General features: G+C 44.1%; 1 protein-coding gene across 1 annotated transcript in view; it reads left to right on the top strand.

Moving 5' to 3' along the window:
- The window catches only part of LOC121829376 (uncharacterized), a 60,122-nt gene extending 49,366 nt beyond the window's left edge, over nt 1–10,756 (top strand). The window contains exons 5-6 of the mRNA XM_076573592.1: nt 433–549; nt 10,565–10,756. Coding sequence (XP_076429707.1) covers nt 433–549; nt 10,565–10,570 — 123 coding nt within the window. The 3' untranslated portion in view covers nt 10,571–10,756. The remainder of the gene's footprint in view (nt 1–432; nt 550–10,564) is intronic.
- The last annotated feature ends 9,585 nt before the right edge of the window (nt 10,757–20,341 follow it).

Below are 20,341 nucleotides of genomic sequence, written 5' to 3'. Positions count from 1 at the left end.
AAAGTGAGCAACATGCATCACAGGAAAATGTAAGCAGAAGATAGAAGTTAAAAAAAAGAAATCAAAAGAAAATCTTACAATCAAAACCACCAAACAAAAACACTGAGTTTTTGAGAGGCTTTGCAATGGACTAGACATAGTTGAAGAAACAATCAGTAATCTGGAAAGTATGCCAATGGAAATTTCCCGGAGGATAACATGAAAAGAAAAATCTACGAACTATACGGACTGTGTAAGAACTGTGGGTGAAGTGGCGATATTGTCAGGTGCCTTACAAAAGCAGAGTCAGGCATACCGACGTTTTTGCTTTGCTTGATTAGACCTTTCTGTCTTTGATTCATTTTGTCTGATTTGTTTAGCCTTTTGTTTTTCAAGAATTTGTGTGATCTTATTTCAGACATATTTATTGTGGTGCTGCTGATCCTCTTGTAGATGATAAAGAGCCTGCATAGGGCTTTGCTCAATAACAGAGTGAACAATCAAAGGCCATGGGAAGCCAGAGTCTGTGAACTCAGCCCCAGTCCATTCTTCCACACAACCATAGCAAAGGTAGGTGACATTGAAATTTGGATGACCTGTATGTATGTGCCAGGTAGGTTTTGTTTGTTTTTTGTTTTAATCTTTTACATGCATGTGAGTCTCAGTCTGAAAATATCATTGCCACAAATAACGCTTTTTCCAACTTGATAAACTCAGTCAAAGAAATATTTTGGATCCTTTATTGTACTAAAGCCACAAATGATTATCACACAGTCAGATTAAGGTAACCACTCTAACCCTCGTCCAGCCCCAAATTCTAAGTGTTCTCTGTGAACTTCTCTACAGTTGGAATGGTCATTCTGAAGCTATGGAGCTTCACTTAAGGTTTTAAACTTTTGCAATTGATTATGTTTTTGTGGACTTATCTACCACAAGGGAAAGAAAGGAAGGATTAATGGCACATCCTGGGGATGTGTATCGTGACATGAAAACTGACAGCACTGAGGCAAGACCACAGACCTCCTTACCACTCGCCCCATCAGGTCCTCTGAGCTGCTGCAATAGAAACCCTACAGACCGAGTGGACCAAACAGCAGAAACTTACTTCTCCAAGTCTAGATGTTACAAAGTCCAAGGTACCAGTAGATTCAGTCCCCGCTGAGGATGTTCTTCCTGGTCTGCAGATGGATGCCTTCCTTCTGCAGATGCTCCCATAGAGGACAGAGAGACATTCACCAGGGCTCCGACCTTATGACCCAGTTCCTTCTGATATTATCACACTGATAATTTGGGCTTCAATACATCAGTCAGGATAGGGGACCATCACACCCCCTGTGCCAGGGCAAGCCCACCGTGAGTCCTGAGTGCCCCTGAGCATCATTGCTGGATGTGCTGTAGACCCTGACCTCTGTTCACTCAGTGGCATCTTATTGTCCTTTTGGCCCTAAGAAGACTGAAAGGATGGGATGGCTCATCCTCCCAGACACACACACACACACACACACACACACACACACACACACACACACACACACACCACTTAGAACAAAAGCTGTAAGTTTCCCAAGTTCAGAGTTCCTCTCTAGCATGCAAACCACTGAGTGAGTGGGAATATTCTTGACCTGTCTATGTCATTGTCCTCCTTTCTCTCTGTGGGATTTGGTAGGTGTGCTGGATAGTTTTATGTCAACTTGACACAAGCTAAAGTCATCTGAGAGGAAGGAACCTCAGTTAAGAAAATGCCTCCATAAGATCCAGTTGCAGGCATGCTTGTAAGGCTTTTTCTCAATTAATGATTGATGGGAGAGGACCCAGCCCACTGTGGGTGGTGCCATCCCTGGGCTGGTGTTCCTGGGTTCTATAAGAAGGCAGGCTGAGCAAGTCATGAGAAGCAAGCCAGTAAGCAGCACCCCTCCGTGGTCTCTGCATCAGCTCCTGCCTTCGAGTTCCTGCCCTGCTTGAATTCCTGTCCTGACTTCCTTCAGTGATGAACAGTGCTGTGGAAGTATAAGCAGAATAAACCTTTTCCTTCCTGAGTTCCTTTTGGTCATGATGTTTCATCACAGCAATAGTCACCCTAATTAAGACAATAAGTGTAGGGAACCACTCCAAGTGAACATGGAGCTGTCACTACTACTCACCTGACAGTGATAAAGCCCTTTGTGTTTAACTCAGGAGTCTTACATCCTTCACCACCATCCATGAAACCATGGCAGAGTGAGTGGCTAGCTTGCAAATGTGGCAGAATTTTGGGCCCTACACAATTTCTGACAGCCATATCAAGACAAAAGGCTTCTTTTCTTCTCTGATAATAGCCATTGAGAAGAGAAGCTTTCCAAGCCACTCACTCTCCATCTGTTACAGCTCGTTAGCTGCAGTAATGCACATTGACTCGGGAGCTCTGAGAGGGTGACTCCCCGTGTAGAACAGCAACAAGCGGTTCATTGTCATACTCTGTGATCCAGCGGATTTTCAAAGTTAGACCGGAAGAGACCGTGACCGGAACCTCTTCAGCTTTGATGACAGTGTTAATCCTCGTGATTCTTCAAGGCTTGTGTTATCACTCTCGCAATTGCTGACAGCCAGGGCAGTTTCAGGAGTTCATACAAGGCTGGTGGCTCTCAGTCGACATGGATTTTGCCCTTGTAAGTGACATGGCAGTGTCTAGAATCAAACTTTGTGTCATAATCAGAAGATGTCACTGGCATTAGTGGGTGAAGGTGAAGGATCTGTTAAACATACAACACCCAGGAAAGCCCACGGCAAATCCTACCTGTTCTAAATGGCAGCTGTGATGAGTCTGGAAACTGCCCTTTTTACTGCCCTTCACTACTCTGACTTCACAGGGCAGGCAATCCAGTCAAGTCTAATGCCAGGAGCAGAACATTACTGTCTCCATCATACACCTGAGAACCAGAGAAGTTATTACAAGTGGGTCCCTCAAGTCCCTGAACATGCCAGTAAACACTTGTCTCCATAAGTCTGTCTCCTGGTGCCAGGGCTGTAGTGGTGTTTCCAGTCTCCTGCTCTCCATGTCTTCTCATGCACTGTAGATGACAGTCTTTGAAAACTCTAAGCCTCGCTCTTTCCTGAGTGTCCAGTTAGCTAGGAATTTGCTTTCTCCCTTGAGGAGATGATTGAGAGGAACAGTTACAGTATGTACTAATAATGTAGAGCCCTTCCTCTAAAGGATCCAAGATCAGTAGGTCTGGGTTTTTAAACTGACTTCAGTCTGGAAACTTCTTAACGGAGTCAGTCAGCCTTCTAAGATGGAAGTCAGTCCTCTGTTGAACAGCTCGATTTTTAGTTACCAAAGGCAAGCACCAACTTCTATTTTCCATTGCTGGGTGGTTCGAGACCCAGGCCCCCTCATTCATCCTGGGGCTTTGCTGCTAATAGTGAGAACTAGGTCTGCTTTTCCTTGGATGGTTGAAGACTGGCCCTTGACAGTTCATATTCCTTTACCACCGTGAATGCAAGAGCCATGGTTCCGTAGCTGCAACTCCCACTGTGAACTCCAGGGTGTCTTACAGAGGACAGCCACCACTGGGCTTCTTAAAGGTAACCTACTTGACTTTATTCTGTTTCCCATGGCATCCTTTTGGCCATGCGAATGAAGTCCTTCTGAGAAGTATAATCAGGTAGCAAGCCTTAAAAACTGAATCCATTCCTCACACCTACTTCATTGAGACTGCTGACCCTTTCTCAAAGCTCTGTCCAAAATGTGTCAATACCCCAAGGCTCCAGAGAGGCTCTAGAGGATCAGTAGGTAAGAGCATTTGGTGTGCAAGCATGAGGTCCTGAGTTCAAATCCACAGCACCTTATAAAAAACTGACTGCGCACACGCCTGCAATACCAAAACTGTGCAGGCACAGAGGCAAGAAGATCACCAAGGTGTGCTAGACGCCATTCTAGCTCCAAGTTCAGTGGCAGACCCAGGCTCAAGAGCATCAGGTGGAGAATTAGTAGAGTAGGACACCTGCTGTCCTCTGGCCTCTGCACACGTACACACACGTCACACTGTCACACATACTGTCTTTCCTTTAGGCTACCGTGGTCAGTGAAGAAGCCACTGAGTAACATTCCTGGACCAGCTTCAAGTGTCTCTGCAAGACTACTAAATCCAGAGTCACAAATTAGCATCTATCAAGCCATGCTCAGACCCAGCATCTGCTTCTGGCTGTGTCATAACCCTCAGGTCCAGCCCCACGGGCGTCCAACAGCTCGAGGCAGTACATTTCCCTCTTCAGCACTGCTTTCAGCCCGTGTCCATTCCTTTCTCAGTGGGGCCTGCACACCTTGTGGAAATACACTTGTGGAAGTGTGCTTACTCTGAATCTGTGTATATCCAGGGCACATTCCGGTGGGCTTTGAGGGACCCTGAAGAACAAAGTGTCATTCTGGAAGATGGCTGCTTCCAGTGAGATTGTACATTCCCAAGCAAGGGATGCTTCTTCAGCCCTCATGAGGGGAAACCATCTGATTCTGCCAGTCAGAGGGATCTAGGCTCCTCTATACGAATGTCCCCAAATCACATTTTTATTTTCCACTCTTCCTATCAGACACTGGCTTTGACATAGGAGACCTACTGAAGTTGCACATCCAGTTTTCCACCTTCCTTCTTCCCTTTCTCCCTCCCTCCATCTTCTCTCTCTCTCTCTCTCTCTCTCTCTCTCTCTCTCTCTCTCTCTCTCTCTCTCTCTCTCTCTCAGACAGCTTCTCTCCATATACATAGCCTGGGCTGTCCTCAAACTTGAGATCTTCCTGTGTCCGTCCTCTAAATGTGTAACAGGTGTGTACCAGCATGTGTGGCCCACATTTACTTGTATTTACAGCCCTGCCATGCTTGTGATCACACACTGAGACAACTTTGAGCCCAGCAGGATATGAAGGTCTTCATTCATTCTGATTCACCATGGAGGGTGCTAGCTTTCAGAGCATGACTTGAATTGGTCCTCAGATGTCCTGAGCCTGTCAAATATCTCAAAACAGCTACCCTGCACTTTAATAGTTCCCTTTCAGGGGTGAGGCAATGACTTCTTGCCTAGAGATTCACTGATCGAACATGGTAGAGCTGCACTGTGGTCTATTTAACCAAGGGTGAAAGAATTAGTAACTTGAAACCACTGTGAGGAGCCGTGATCATTCCTCATACCTGTTTTCAAACAGATGCCCACGATACCCAAAAATCTCACTCTAGGAACTTTGTATTGGCTTTCTTACTAAACATAGGCCAGAGTAAGTTTCTGTGCTCATCCTTCCTTGGGGATTGTGTGATCCCAGGATAACCAGATTTAAGGCAAAGGAAGTGAAGCGGAAAAGGAGATCACCACTCAGCCAGACCTCTGCGGGAAGAAAACACAGCTGCAGGTGGCTTTTTCTGTCACACCATCCAGCCCCCAAAACATGACATGGAGACATTATTAATTATGAATGCTCGGTTTCTTATTTAGACAAAAGGGGAAATGTAGTGGCATTTGCTCCGCCCATGACCTTGGGCTATATGGCCCAAAGGAGGCGCTACTTCCTGCCACTGTACATGACCTCTTATAAGGAGTTGGGGAAGGATCACATACCCCTTCTCCCTGCTCCTGCCTGCGAGGTAGATTTGCTCCCAGTGAGGTCAGAGGATGATTTCTGCTGTCTACTCCATTCTGTAGTCATGAGCGTATTTCCTCAATTTACATCTTAATAAATTCTGTTATCCATTTAATAGACTCACATGGATTGATCATATTCGATAGTTTATGCTTGTTTCTAGCTCACTCTTATAACTTAAATCAATCCATTTCTATTAATTTGCATGCTGCCACATGGCTCATGGCTTGTTACCTCATCTCCTACATGTCATGCTTCCTCCATGTCTCCTTGAGATTCCACCTTTCTTTCCAGCATTCTCTGTGCCTGGAAACCCTGCCTAGCTATTGGTCATTCAGCTCTTTATTAAACCAATCAGAGTGACATATCTTTACACAGTATAATTAAATATCTCACAGCATTTCCCCCTTTTTGTCTAAATAAAAAGGAAGGGTTTTAACTCTTTATAGTTTTTCAGTTTTTTATAGTTTTTGTTTTTATAGCTTTACTATGTATAATTTTAACATAGTAAAACTATATATAATAAGAACAATTATCAAATAAGGATTACATTTACAATATTCAATCCATTTGTATTTGGCAGTATTTCAAAGAAAATATTCCATTATTTATCCTATTTTGGTGAGTCAAAAGTTTTGTACCTAATTTACTCCCTATCATAACTAAGGAAAAGTAAAACTAAAACTATCTAGTCTTCAACTTCATCAAAGACCCCAGATGGTTATAATATTACCTGAGTAAAGCAGAAGTGCATTGCAAGCCACTTCCAAACCTATAGAAATGACAGCCATCTGGCTGCCTGGACAGTCACCTAAGGTTACTCTACAATGTTGGGGCATTCATCTTCAGCCTACAGGTCTAGAATATCTGACAGACTTTTCTGTGAAGTGGGAATTTTAAAGAACTGTCCTGCCTTATCTTGGAAAAGTTTGAGTCTTTTCCTGTGTGTCCTGCTTGTCCAGTTTGTACAGCATACTGTCAGCAGTCAAGGCAAGAGCAGTTTCTTTGCCCAGTGGCTAACCTTGCCACAATGAAAGCAAACTCCATAAAGAGTTTCTTTGATGTCCATCATCTTGTCTGAAGTAAGTTGGTGCTGCCAGGAGCAGATGAGTCATGAAAAGCCTTATGCTACTAAAACATTTTAAATGCCATATTCTGTAAGTCTTTGAGGTGTTTGAAAATCACCTATCTATCTAAAATATATCTCTGTTTGACTTTGAAAATATACACAACTATAAATTTTATTGTTATAGGTGACTAACTACTGACCTGCAGTTCTTTATAATCCTAAATAGTTTGTAATAATAACTTTTAAGGACTAGAAATTTGCATTACATTGTTAAATGAGCTACATAGGTATGATACCTTAAACAAGAGTACAACATACATTTACTATAAAAAAAACTTTAAATTTGTACCAATATAGAAAATTCCATATCAATAGAAAATATTTGAGGTTAATAGTGGTCTTTTTATCCCATATTATATTTCTATATCCCCCCCAACAATGACAAACTTCCATCACCCACTGAATAACCAAAAACCACCCATTCCACCTGTTGGGAATGTAGACATTGTGCTTTCTAGACTGCTTCCTGTTGTCTGGGGGTGCTTGCATATTTAAGGGACCCTGGAAAATTAGAATAATGGTCAAGTCCTGGCTAGAAGAGTCTGTGAGGCTGGAGCATCTCAGCCAGCAGCCTTGAAGCTGTTCTAGATGCAGAACTCTGAGGAAACTGCAACAGAGGCATCTGAGAGGCTGGATCACCTGGGCTGCCCATTTTCATTGGCGTCTGGTCCCCTTGCTCTGAAAACACACAAACTTTCAAAGATAACATACATATCTGCATTAACACAAGTATGGACTGTGCATTGTACACAAGCCAACCAAAGATAATTCTTTGTTATGTTTGAGCAGGTAAAATATGCATTACTTGTTTTATAGTTTTCCTAGGTTTATTTCTATATGTCTGTAGTGGGGATTTTCAGAGGATCTTTCCTGATCAAACCTGATCCTCTTTAACCTTGAATGACTCCACAGCCTTTTACTTTCTGTGAAAACAAAAGCATAACCTCTTCTCCAACACAACATATTTTTTGACTTCCATTTTCAGGTAAAGACATTATTAAAATATATAGGTTGGTTTAACTCAGCAGTTTCCATAATCCAGTGTCTCTCACCAGCTATTGTTTATTCATCAGCAATCAAAAAAAAAATTCAAAGTCAACACAATAACATACAGGATCCAGACTCCCTGTGTATGTTTCATCCTTACATGGCTTATCCTTTTTATATTATTTTATTTTTTATTTAAAGACTTTGTCTTATTATTTATAAACTATTTTTTCGGTTACTGTCTATACCCCTTTTCTTTTCTTTTTTTAAGCCTAAGCAATCTTTTAAACACACTGCAATTTGTTTAGAGTTTTTTTTCCTGTCTGGATCTGATTTAATATGTACCTGTAACCTTTTTCATCTGTATGAGCAAAACTTAAACTGCCGCACAGCTTAGCTCATGGTGCACTGGTGGTTCAATCTTGCAGGCATTGGCAGGAAGATGTATCTCTGTCTCTGTACTGTGGCTTTCATGAGAGACTGGAGGACTAGGAAGCCTCATTTGACTCTGTTTCTGTGTGTTTGGAACCTTTTTTTTTTTTTTAAGCTTTCTCGGATCTTTTGTGGAAATACATGGCACCCTTTGGGTACCATTTGTAGGTGAATTTTTCTGTCCCATCAGCCAGCTCCCAAATCATAACAGGGAGACTTATTATTAATTATGAAAGTTCAGCTGATAGCTTGGGCTCATTTCTAAATAGCTCTTATAACTTAAATTAATCCATTTCTATTAATTTACATGCCGCCTCATGGCTCATGGCTTATCACCTCATCTCCTACATGTCATGCTTCCTCAGCATCTCCTTGAGACTCTGCCCTTCTTCCCAGCATCCTCTGTGCCTAGAAATCCTGCCTAGCTATAGGTCATTCAGTTCTTTGTTAAGTCAATCAGAATGACATATATATTACACAGTATAATCAAATATCTTGCAACACACAGCCAGCCACTTTACCCTATGGTGAGTCTCCAACCATCCAAGTCCCTCTCCATCCATTTCAAGCCTAAAGGGTTGGCTAGCTGGTTTCTGTTGCTTCTTCAGATCTCTTCCTCATGTTTATCCACCCTGACTATGGTCTGGAAGTCTGACTGAGGTAACTAATACAAAGGGCCAAGAAGAAATCAAGGAGCGAGATAAGGTTTTGGGGCTGGCCACATCCCATTTACCACAGCATAGCACTGCCAACCACCAAGGGCTCTCACATCAGAGACACGCCCCTCTTATAGTCCTGTCAGCAAAGGGCCTTTCAAGGCAGTCCTGGATACTGGCTTCCTTTACCACAGTCTGTACCTTTGCAAAGAAACCATGTCCAACTTGATTAGAGTTGGTGTGTGCCTTGTTTCCTGTCGGGGCTGTAAACACACAGGTAGACGCAGGAATGCATGCCCACCCAAAGATAGCCTAATCATTCCTAGCAAATCACCAGTAGATGTCTTTAGTTGTATGTAAAAATAAATGCTGTGTGATTGGCACATTGGTCTCCTGCAACCAGGAAATAAAGGACTTCATTTTTTTCAATCACTTTGAGATTCATCTGGAGAGGCTGTGGGGCTCAGCTAGTCTCTTCTTCAGCCAGAGTGAAATGCCAGTGGTATTCTCGAGGGGGAGAGATGGAGTTCTCATTTCCACCATCTGCCAGGGAAGGACTGGAAGGAAGAGGCAATAAAAAGAGCTAATTTACTCTTTTTGGGAAATTAGGCAAATCCCAACATTGATTTTACGAAAGCGAAAAGAACATTACTATGTGGCAAGTTTCCACAGACACTTTTATCCAAATGTAATTCAACCAATGCTAACTCCAGAGCTAAGAGACCAACATGCTCGCTACTCTCCATGTGTGGCTATTTACATTTACATTAATTGAAATTAAGTATAATTAAACTCTCACCCCTCAGTTACCCCTGGACATGTCAGGAATGCTCAGTGGTTGCAAGTGACTAATGGTCACAATTACCACAAAGTGTCTCCACCATTGTAGAACATTCTTTTGTGGACGCCATTACTCCTAAAAAGTCCACTCCATATTTTTTTATGCTGTGCTTTAAAACTTATCATGTTTATTGAATTTTTAACAGATACCAGTAAAGCATTTTATGTCCAGGTGTGTGGTGGCTAATCCCACCAATCATGGAAGCTGAGGCAGGAGGACCTCTGTAAGTTCAAATCCAGCCTGGATTTTATGATGACATGAGAGCCTGTCTCAAACTAAACCAAAAACCAACCAAACAAAACCCCATGAGTGGGTTTTGTGATATGCAGAAGTTGGAGATTTCTTTCTGTGTTGTGGTTCTGAAAGGAGCAAAGATTAGCTTCTTTCATAAAAATTTAAACTATATATTTCAAACTTTGCATAGTTTTTTCTCTCTCTAGATATCAGTATCAACAGCAGGGGGACTAAACTGATTTTAAAATTAATTCTTTTATGAAGCTTAATTCTTTAAAAAGTATTGTATAATGTATTAAAGATTTCTTCTAACACATTAAAAGGAATAGTTTTAAGTTAAAGTATGAAAATCAACCACTGAGGCTGACATTCTGCCCACCTGCTAGACTAAAGACCAGTGAAAACCCCCGCTACTTAGATGCACACTTTGTTTGAAAACCACAGAAAGTGAAAGTCGCCAAGCATTCTAGCCACAATTTAAAAAAAGCCACAAATAAACTTATGAAAAAGAGGGGAAGTCTATGCCAGCCTGACAAAACTAGCATTCTAACAGTCTAAAGTATTAGAATGGGCTAGTATCCAAAGAAGCCAAAACAAAGAGCAAGCTTCACATTAGTGGACATCTCTAGATGATGTTTGTGTGCACTGTGGCATGTGTCTTTTATAATATTTTATGTGAAACCACTTGGCAATTTTTCTCTTTGAAGCTCTGACCCAGAGGACTGGGGTGTTCTCAGAAGGGCTGTCATCATGGCCAGCTGGAGCATCTTCTCCTGAAAAATACATTGAATTCCAGACTACAATGGAGGGAACTGAAAGCAAGCTGTTGACTGCTTGATGTTGACATATGTTTTTTTCTGGAAAAACAAAATAAAATCAAGAGAAGTAGGGGAAAGGCACATTGAGGTCACTTTGGTTAAAGTTGATTAAGATTGGGTGTGAACATTTTTTTCAAGGATTTAAAAAAAATCAGTCTTTAAAAAAAAAGATTTTGTGCGTGCTTGTGTGTCGGTGCCCCCCCCTTGTGTGTGTGTGTGTGTGTGTGTGTGTGTGTGTGTGTGTGTGTGGTGTTCCCAGAAACCAGGGAAGGGACTAACAGCATCCTTTGGAGCTGGAGTTACAGCTCGTGTGGATGCTGGGATCCAAATTCTAGTCCTCTGATAGAGTGGCAAGTGCTCTCAACCACGGAGACGTCTCTCCAGCCCCCCACTTTTTAAAATCACAAAACAATTCATATTTGTTATAGAGGCATTAGAAAACAGAAGTGAACAGACTGGTGGGTGTAACAGGATTAAGTTACCCTCCCAAGAGGCAAACGTACTCATAGTGTAAAACATACTCTCAGGATTTGTCTCTTGTATAATATTAATGTATTGCTTGAAGGGGTACAAGGACATTGTTAAGTTGAAATTATATTTTAAATATTGTTGGTCAGCCTTCTCCACATACCAAAGCATCTTGTATTGTTAGAAATATTGAAAACATTGATTTTTGAGTAGACCTGTTCTGCATGTTCTGAGGTGTACAGAGATTTTGTGTAGGTACGGAGTGTTCCCTTCTCATCAGGAGCCTGATTCAGACTGTTTGGTCCAGTGAGTTACAAAAGAACCAGCTCTCAGTTTAAAAACGTTCAACGTCAACAAACGTCTCCTACGTTTGTACTCCCCAAACCCACTTTAATTCTTTCACTGCCTTCCCAAATCCAAGACATACACGTTTGTGTCTCTTCGAGTACTAGAGAATCTCCCCCTTTAAATCACAGAAAACCAAGAAAAAATAGCTGCTCATCTTGAATTAAACAGGGCCTATGTGTTTGTACCTGAGGACAACATGGTCGTGTTGAGCCCGAGATACTGTCAGTCTGTGGTTGGGACCATCCATTTGGAGAATCAAAGGTCCCAAGAAACAACGTAAGTGGGAGGGGATTTTGGTTCCCCATCATGCAAAAAACGGCACACATAATTGAGACAAGATCTGCATGTAACATTATATGGCCTGAGCAAGTTGTGTTTATGTATTTAGGAATATGATATAATTGCGTTGTATCATATGTGTGTGTGTGTGTGTGTGTGTGTGTGTGTGTGTGTATACATATACATATATATAAAATATATGTAACAACGATTAAAAAACAAGAGGCCATAAATTTGAAAGAGAGCAGCAGGGTGGGGTACTTGGGAGGGTTTTGAGGGAGAAATGTTGTAATTATAATCCTAAAACAGTTTAGAAAGTTAAAATAAATAAATAAATATTTGGTAAATAAATAAGATTGGTAGCTACTATTTGAAAAGAAGAAATCCAAGGCAGAGCTCAACTTTAGGAATACACAGTAGAGTAATGTAAGAGATGTGTGGGAGACTTGGCCTGTTTTCTTACAGAACAGGAGGCTTGTGTAGATTTCAGTCTGTGGTGTGATCCCCAAAAGCTTCAGCATAGCTTGCTTGTCTGTGACCTCCAAAGTCTGGAAAAATGACACGTGGAGATCGTGAGCCTGGGAAACACAGTGAGACTCTGTCTCAAAGCCATTTTCTACACCTCCGTCCTCCTCCTCCTCCTCTTCCTCCTCTTCCTCCTCCTCATCATCGTCGTCATTTGGAGACTCTGGTTTTCATGGTCAGTTTCAAGCAATTGCTGGGTGTTATTAATTTCAGAGCTGGGAGAAGACGGAGAGAGAGTCTACCATACAGACTAGATGGGTGCGAACAACCTTAAGGTGTCTGAAAATAGAAAATTGTGAGTAATTACTGCTTTGTTTTTTTTCTGCTTTGTTTTTTTAATACAATTTCTTAAATTGCTGGTTTATATAATTTAGTTTTAAATAATATTTGTGTTTAGCAGCCACAAGGAAAATCATAGTAAAGTACCATGGCCCCTTGGTTGGGTTCTGATACCACTGATCCAGGCTCCAGAGCCGTACACATCGGATATCAGCAGCACCCACAGCTGTGGCTCTGATGCCCCTGAGACACTGGTGGTCCTCCCTAGGAGGATGAAGAGCTGCTGAGCAGGGCCAGCTGCGACCCTGAAGTTTGCATCAGCTTCTGCCCACAAAGCTTCCCTTCCTAGGCCGGTAGCAGAACAGAACAGCAGCACAGGCTCTGAGAATTTGTCCACATTTCCGCAGACATCCTCCCCCTTTCTATCAGTCCTTCAGTCTAAATTCTTTGGCTGAAATTTGTTTTATTTTCATATCCCATTATCTTTTCCAAAATGAGGTTTTTAGCTTTACATGAATTTATTATTTTAATTTTATTTAAAAATTTTAAATTATGTGTATCTGTGCCTGTGCGTGTGTGTGTGTGTGTGTGTGTGTGCGCGCGCGCGCGTGTGCAGGCAGGTGCCTGAAGAGGCCAGCGTCTCGGATCCCCCTGGAGCTGGAGTTATAGGCAGTTGTAAGGCACTCTGTATGGGCTCAGGGAATCAGGCCCAGCCCTCTGCAAGGGTAGTATGTACTCTTAATTGCTGAATCATCTCTCTATGTCCTTATTTTTCATTTAAAAAACTCTAAACACAATTATTTGCTGTCCGTGTAGGAACACACGCCGGGGTGCGCAAGCGGCAGCCGGAGGACAGCTTGTGCGAGTCGGCTCTCTCTTCCCCCAGGTGGGTCCCAGGGATGCAACTCAGGCCATCAGGCCTCACGGCAAGCATCTTTACCGCCGATTTCGAGCCCGCGTTTCTTATTTTAGATTTATTTATTTTATTTTGTTTGTGAGTGTTTAACCTGCATGTACGTGCACCACATTCATGCCTGGTGCCTGCAGAGGCCAGACAAAGATGTTGGAGTCCCTAGAACGGGTCTTAGGCATGGTTGTAGAACACATTGTGGGTATTGGGAACCAAGCCTGGGTCTTGCAGAAGAGCAGCCAGTGCTCTTAACCACGGAACCATCTCCTCAACCCTGATCTTTGGTATTTTAGAAAGCAAATGTAACTTCTAGGGAGAAATGGGAAAATACAGTGTGATGCTTGTCTGGATGGTCAACTGGAAAGAATGTGGAATCACCCATGAGTCACACATCTGGACTGTCTGTGAGGCTAGTTCTAGAAAGGATTAGCTGAGTGGAGAGGAAACTGCTTTCTGAGTAGATGGCACCTTCCAACCAGCAGGTGAGACGTGAGGAAAAGTAGCCTGCCTTTGCTTCTGCCCAGGTGAGTGTCTCTCACTGACGGTGCCATGCTCCTTGGATATCAGTCTGCAGCTCCCTCTGCTTTCCAATGCGTTCTGAAGACCAGTGACTCCCCAGGAATCCTCCAGGCCTTCAGCACAGGATCGGGACTGCCGACATGTGCGGATTGAACTGCTACCAGGTCCTCGGCCTCTCCAGCTTGCCGTCAGCCATGGTTGAACTACCAAGCCCTTATCACGTAAGCCAATCTAATGAAATGAATACCACTAGATTTTATTATGTGTATACGTGTATTTTATATTATATATATGTACACACACATGTTTTATTGATTCTGTTCCTCTAGAGAACTTTTCTTAATACAAATTGTTACATAAAAAGGATATAGAATGAGGCTACCAACTCCAGGAAAAGATATTGCTAACATTATTATCCTTGTTTTCCTATTCCCCGGGAGGCTCTGGGGCCTTCACCTGAACTTGCCTAACTTAGATTGAAGTTTATTATTAGCAACGTTCTCAAGAAGGAGCCCGTTTGGGGTTTTCTTTCTTTTGGGAGAATAAGTTCTCACCGTTCCCTTTCACGTATGAAGGGCTGTAATAACAGCATTACTCCCTCACACCCCCTGTTCCGTCTCCCCAGCCTCTTCTCTCATTGACGTCTGTCTTCGGGCGATAGAGCAGGAGCTTGCTGAGAGAGGACAGGAGTGACACTGTGAGGCCAGTGTGCTGGCTCCGTGGTGAGAGAGAGAGAGGTCATGCAGGCCTGATGACGCGGGTTCAGAATCCGTGCATGGTGGACGTCATCCTTTGACCGCCACGTGTGTGTGGTGAGAACACAGTGGCAGCTCAGTCTGCAAAGCTGCATGTCTCAGCATGTGCTTACCTGCATACATACAACACACACACACAAACACACACACACATACACACACACACACACACTCACATGCAGGCACATACACGCTCTCATACACATTAACACACCTACACATGAACATACACACTTTCACACACACTCATACACACACACTCTCACACCCATACACACATGCACACACACAACAGTGTTTCCTCGTTCCTAGTGCCAAAGCTGCCCAGCCCCGACCCCAGCCCACAGAGCATCGATTTCTGTCCATGTTTCCGCCATCTCACTGAGGGCAGCTCGTGGCCTGGACAGGAAGGACACTCTACACTTCTTATAAAGCCTCTCTGTGCCCCATGTCACCCACATCTGTGCCTCTGCCTTCAGCAAGAGGAACTTTCACTTCAAATAGTGCTTCTACAAAATCTGCGATTCCAATTTCTACCCTCACAAGAAAATGTGCAGAATGATAAAAATAGTGTGGTGATGGAATATTTCCATAGAGACATTCCTTGAGGGGAACATGGGGTCCCCCCTCTGGCCACACTGGCCACAGGAAAGCTCTTCACCCATATGCTGCGTCACTTGCTTCAGACCCCATCTGAGCCAGGCCCGGACTGGCAGGCTGCCTTGTTGAAGTGGGCCGGCTGCCATGCTAATTGGTGGCTGTGAGTGCAGACACTAGAACACTAGCGCACACATCAGAGCTGGGGGCGGGGGCTGCAGCCCAGACATGTCAGCCAGTCCACTGTGCTGACTCTGTGTGCCAGGGCAAAGCAGAAGACCGTACCAAGGCCACTCTGGAAGCTCACCATTTGTAAGTGCCTTGTGTAGCTGAGAAAAACAAGGAAATACAGCCTGAGCAGGAAAGGCCAAGGCTACTGGCTTCTAAGAGAAAGAGGTGGCACCTGTATCTCAGGCACACGGTTTTTCTTTAGGTGGCTCTTTGGTGAGAGAAACTTGCTAGCAGAGTGCTTGGGTGGCTAGAGAAGCCACTGCATGGGCTTGTGGGGGAATCACAGTGGGGGCTGATGAGGTTGCATGTCCATTCAGCTTCCTACACAGGAAATGTCTGCTCCTGCTTGCCCTTGGCATTCCAGTGTGCCACAGATCTGCCAGGTCAGAACAAGGACATCTAGCAAGTCAACCTGTGTCATCCATGAGTTACAGGTCCATGAAAATCCAAGCTTTGTGGGAAAGAGGTGAAAAAGCACCCCATAAGAATAAGGGAGGCGTGGGAGACTGCTCTAAGTGCAGCATGGCACAGAGCATCCCACATTTCTAGACCGGGCAGTGGCCTTCTCAACAACTTCACAATCGCCATCCCAGGAGAGAATGCAGTTCACAACAGAAATACTGAGTTATCACAACAGAAGACCAGATGAGGGGCTACACTGATAACTGGCAAGGATGAAGCTGGACCTCAGCGTAGACATCTCCCTCAGGACAATGTACCTGACCAAATAAATGATGTTCAAGAAGGATCCTGTTTGAAGACTTAACACTCAGTCCTTTAACTGTGCGTTGACGCTTGAATCAAATGACCACGTCCCGGAATACGGACCCAGCCATTCACCCTCCCTCAGCTTTTCAACTGGCTCCTTTTCAAAAGCATTTTGATTTTTGCTTGGAAGAAATTGTTGCTCCAAGTCCAATTGTACATAATTTCTCCCTTCCTGATTACAAGAATGCTTTATTATTATTATTATTATTATTATTATTATTATTATTATTATTGATGTTTAAATCATAAAGACGAAATAAAAAAACTGCCATGTTCAGAGGGAAATGGTGGTCAAAGTCAATGAAATCACACTTTCCTCACTTTTACGTCTTTCTTGGTTTTTGAAAATGTCATTTAAAAAAAGATCTGCCCCAGAGAAGCAGGGTGAAGTGCAGTAGTCTGCGACTGGAGATAAAGTTCTGAATCCTTACCACGGGTCTTCATCGCTCACTTTAAGCCAATGGAAATGCGTTGAGTTTAGGAGGGAACACCCGCCGCACACAGGCCTCTGTGTCCTGCTTGAATGGAGGGTTGACACAATGGGGGGAGCGCTCCCTGGGTAGAAAAGTCATTTGGGCTTAGTGACTTTCTCTAGCATCTTCTAATTTTGGATGTATTCTAAGCCTTTGGCACAGCAACGTGTGTCCATAATTCCCAGAAGCCCTCATTAGGATGACTTGTGCAAGTGAACATTTCCTTACCCTTGATTCAAATGATGTAACTTTTAATCGTTCCAATCTGCTTTCTAAACAGCCACCACCCCATCTGTTTTCATACAAACCGCCCTATTCACAAGGACCTTTGAAAAGCTTCAGGTTGGTGGGTGACACATGTTTTTCAAATGTTTTCTCTTCGAGGCTGATTAAAGGTCAGAGGATGGAAGTGGGTCATTTCCCACCCCCAGTTCCCCTCATATCATTTCTTAATCTATGCTACCTAGTAACCTTTAAACTTCTAACTCCATATTTACTTCTGACATTCTAAATAGTGCGTGAACCAGTTTCTGCTCTGAGCTTCCTTTATCATGTTTACTTCTGAAACAGAGGTGGTAGGCAGTGGAGGACTCGTTCAGCTCTGGGTGGTTTCCCCACACAATTCTGACTTCTTAGCCACTCAGCATCCTTTCCACATGGTATAAGAACTAACTTCCCTCTCCCCAAAGGCACGGTTCTCCTCAGTCCTCGGAGTTCTGACTGGTTGGCCCTGGGTTCAGACCCATCTTTGGTGGATTCAGTGGAGTCTGTCACTTGGAATTTCCTTCCTGCATTTCCTGAACCTGTCTTGACTCGGTGTGATTGCAGTCCAGGCCATTGGCTAGTGTTGTCTGTCACTAGCTCAGTTACCCAGTACTTGGAGTGTTTGGACACCTAGGATCTGCAAATGTTTCTGTATTGGTTTCCTAAGACTACAACTGCAGAATATCACAACTAGGTAGGTGAGAGAGGCAGGAATTCATGGTCTCGTGGTCTGCAGATGAGAAGTTTAGACCTAGACATTGACAGGACCCCATTCTTTCTAAAACCAGAAGGGACATAGAGTTTGGACTTTAAAACCCTCTTTGGAAGACGCAACCGAACCCATAATGCTCTCTGTTGACCTCTGCTGTGTTAGCCCAGTGTATCTGTATTCTTTGTCTACCTGTGTTTAATTAATGGATTAGTTAACACTGGTGGGTCACAGGAGGAAGCAGGGAAGAAGTACAATCCCATCACTGTCTGCACAGAGCTCCCGCTGGAACGACAACCTCGGACAATGAGCCAGCACACAAGAGGTGGTGTGAGATGAAATTCTATGGTGGGAACAAGCAGGATCTCCTGTAAGGGAAGCAGACCCAGTGGGGGGGCTGCTTTAGAAAGGACATTGGTGCCAGGCCTGGGGGAGTGTCTCAGTGGGAGAGCGCTTGCCTGGCGTGTTCAGTTCTCAGGCCTGTGTCCCAGCATAAAAACAAAAAGGTTATCCAGAAAGGCTTGCAAGAAGGGTGTCTGCTGCAAAGGTAAGGTGGGGAAGAGGTGGACAATATTCCCGAGAAAGCGAAGGGAAAGTCAGACAAGTGGAGATAGGGAGAACCTATTGGTCCAGGGAACTGTCCAAAGGCCACTGCGGATGGAACGTGGTGAGCGACAGTGAATAGAGTGCAGCACAGATGTGACCAGATGTGGCCTGAAATGAGGACAGCACTATAGCGAGCAGGACCTTGCAGCCACTGGAAGCTCTGGGAATGTGATTTTTAGGGACAAAGACTCAGACAGACGTGATCATATTTGTGATTTTCAAAGGACCACTCCATCTTGCATGAAGTACAGAGAGAGAGCACCAGCGACCTCAGGGGAGTGGCCAGAATGGTGTCCCTGTCATTCAGGTAGAGCATGGGGCTGGCTCGGCAGATGGCGGCATTAAGAAGCACCAAGAGGAAGCTGACTCAAAGGCTTTTCTGGAAGAGAATTTACAGGGCCTGCTTCTGGGAGGACATTGAGAAGAGAGAAAGCTTGGCTATGGTGAGGCTTTGCACCCAGCTCCACGCCCTCTGCCACACACCACTCTGCCACCCCGATACCTGCTGCTCATTCAGCTGGCCTCACCTGAATCCCATGGGCTCCACTCATACATCCTACATGGAGAGCCCTGATGGGCTAGATCTCAGAACTGCCAGCTTCCAGCTGAGGTCTGGGCTTCTGAGGGCCCTTGGGCCTCTGTCCTGCCTTCAAGGTGAGAGCTGGCTTTAGTCTTCAGGCCTCCAGCCCCTCAGTGCCCTTCCCTTCCTGTCTACTCTATTGGCTGAAACCCCCACCCAACACACCATGTTTAGACCCCAAACTCCACTGAAGAGCTTTCTGACACAATAACAAGTCTCCAACTCTACTCTGCTCCAAAGGCAGCGAGACAAAGAGGATGAATCCAGATGACACGTGGCAGAGTCACATGCCACTCCTCCTCTGGAGGTCTGACAGGACTCATACCACAAATGCGAGGTTGAGGAGGGGCATCACACACCACAGTCCCTGAGTGGGACTTCCGTGGGGGCCTCTGTTTAATGAACTCCTTGCCTCTTAGAATCAGCCCCACCCTACACACACCGGATAATGAGCTGAAGATGGAGAGACTTTACAGAGGACCATGTCTGGAATAACTTAGCTATCAGAGGCTGGCCAAGGGGACAAAGGGGTTTGTCCTCCCGATCACTCAGAACTTACTTGGTCTAGTTTTTACATCATTGAAGCTGAGTGCTTGCTTCTTGGAAGAATCATCTCATTCTGGGTGGATAGCCACCCACCAAGAAAGCAAACGGCATGAAGTATTCCCCATGTCCTGCCTGGGAATATACAGTTCTCTTCAAAGGGGTGGACTCCGTCCTTCAGTGGAACAATAGTCAGGAGGCTCAGAAGGTACTGACTGTGAAAGGTGGAGCTGGTACCTTCAACATACCACTGCTCCAGATGTCTCGCTGTGGGCCTTGTCTCACCCCCCAAGGTGGAAGGTTGCTCTCCTCCCCCTGCTCTTATGGAACACTTCTTCACGAGTTTGAATGGCATGGGTCATGTGAGCTGCATGATGGTCAAGAGTCTTATCCCGGGGTTTTAGACATTGGGGGATGTGTAGCAGGCCCTTTCTGAAGATGGACAGTTGAAGATGTGAGACAAGTTATAGAGGAAGCTGGCTACAAAGAGATGCTTCATGTCTCCTTTGGATTTTATTATTTCCTTTGAGAAAACACAGGCGGTTTCCTTGGTGGGTAACTTCTTCTTCTTTTTTTTTTTTAATTGCAATCCATAGTTGTAACTAATTTGAATCTGCTGTCCCATTTTACAAGTAAGGACACTGAGTCTTGGAGAAGCCATAATTGCATGTGGTTACATGGGCAGTTGGTGGTGGAAAAAAGTCTTAGATCTGGGTTTGGGAGACTCCAGTGTGGTGATATATTGTGTACCCTAATAAAATTTGCCAGAAGATTAGAGAACAGAACAAGCCACTAGATTAAACATAGATACC

The sequence above is a fragment of the Peromyscus maniculatus genome, chromosome 5, assembly GCF_049852395.1.
Source record: "Peromyscus maniculatus bairdii isolate BWxNUB_F1_BW_parent chromosome 5, HU_Pman_BW_mat_3.1, whole genome shotgun sequence".
NCBI lineage: Eukaryota > Metazoa > Chordata > Mammalia > Rodentia > Cricetidae > Peromyscus > Peromyscus maniculatus.
The sequence above is the reverse complement of the archived record's forward strand: the minus strand, read 5'-3'. Positions and strand labels throughout refer to the sequence as shown.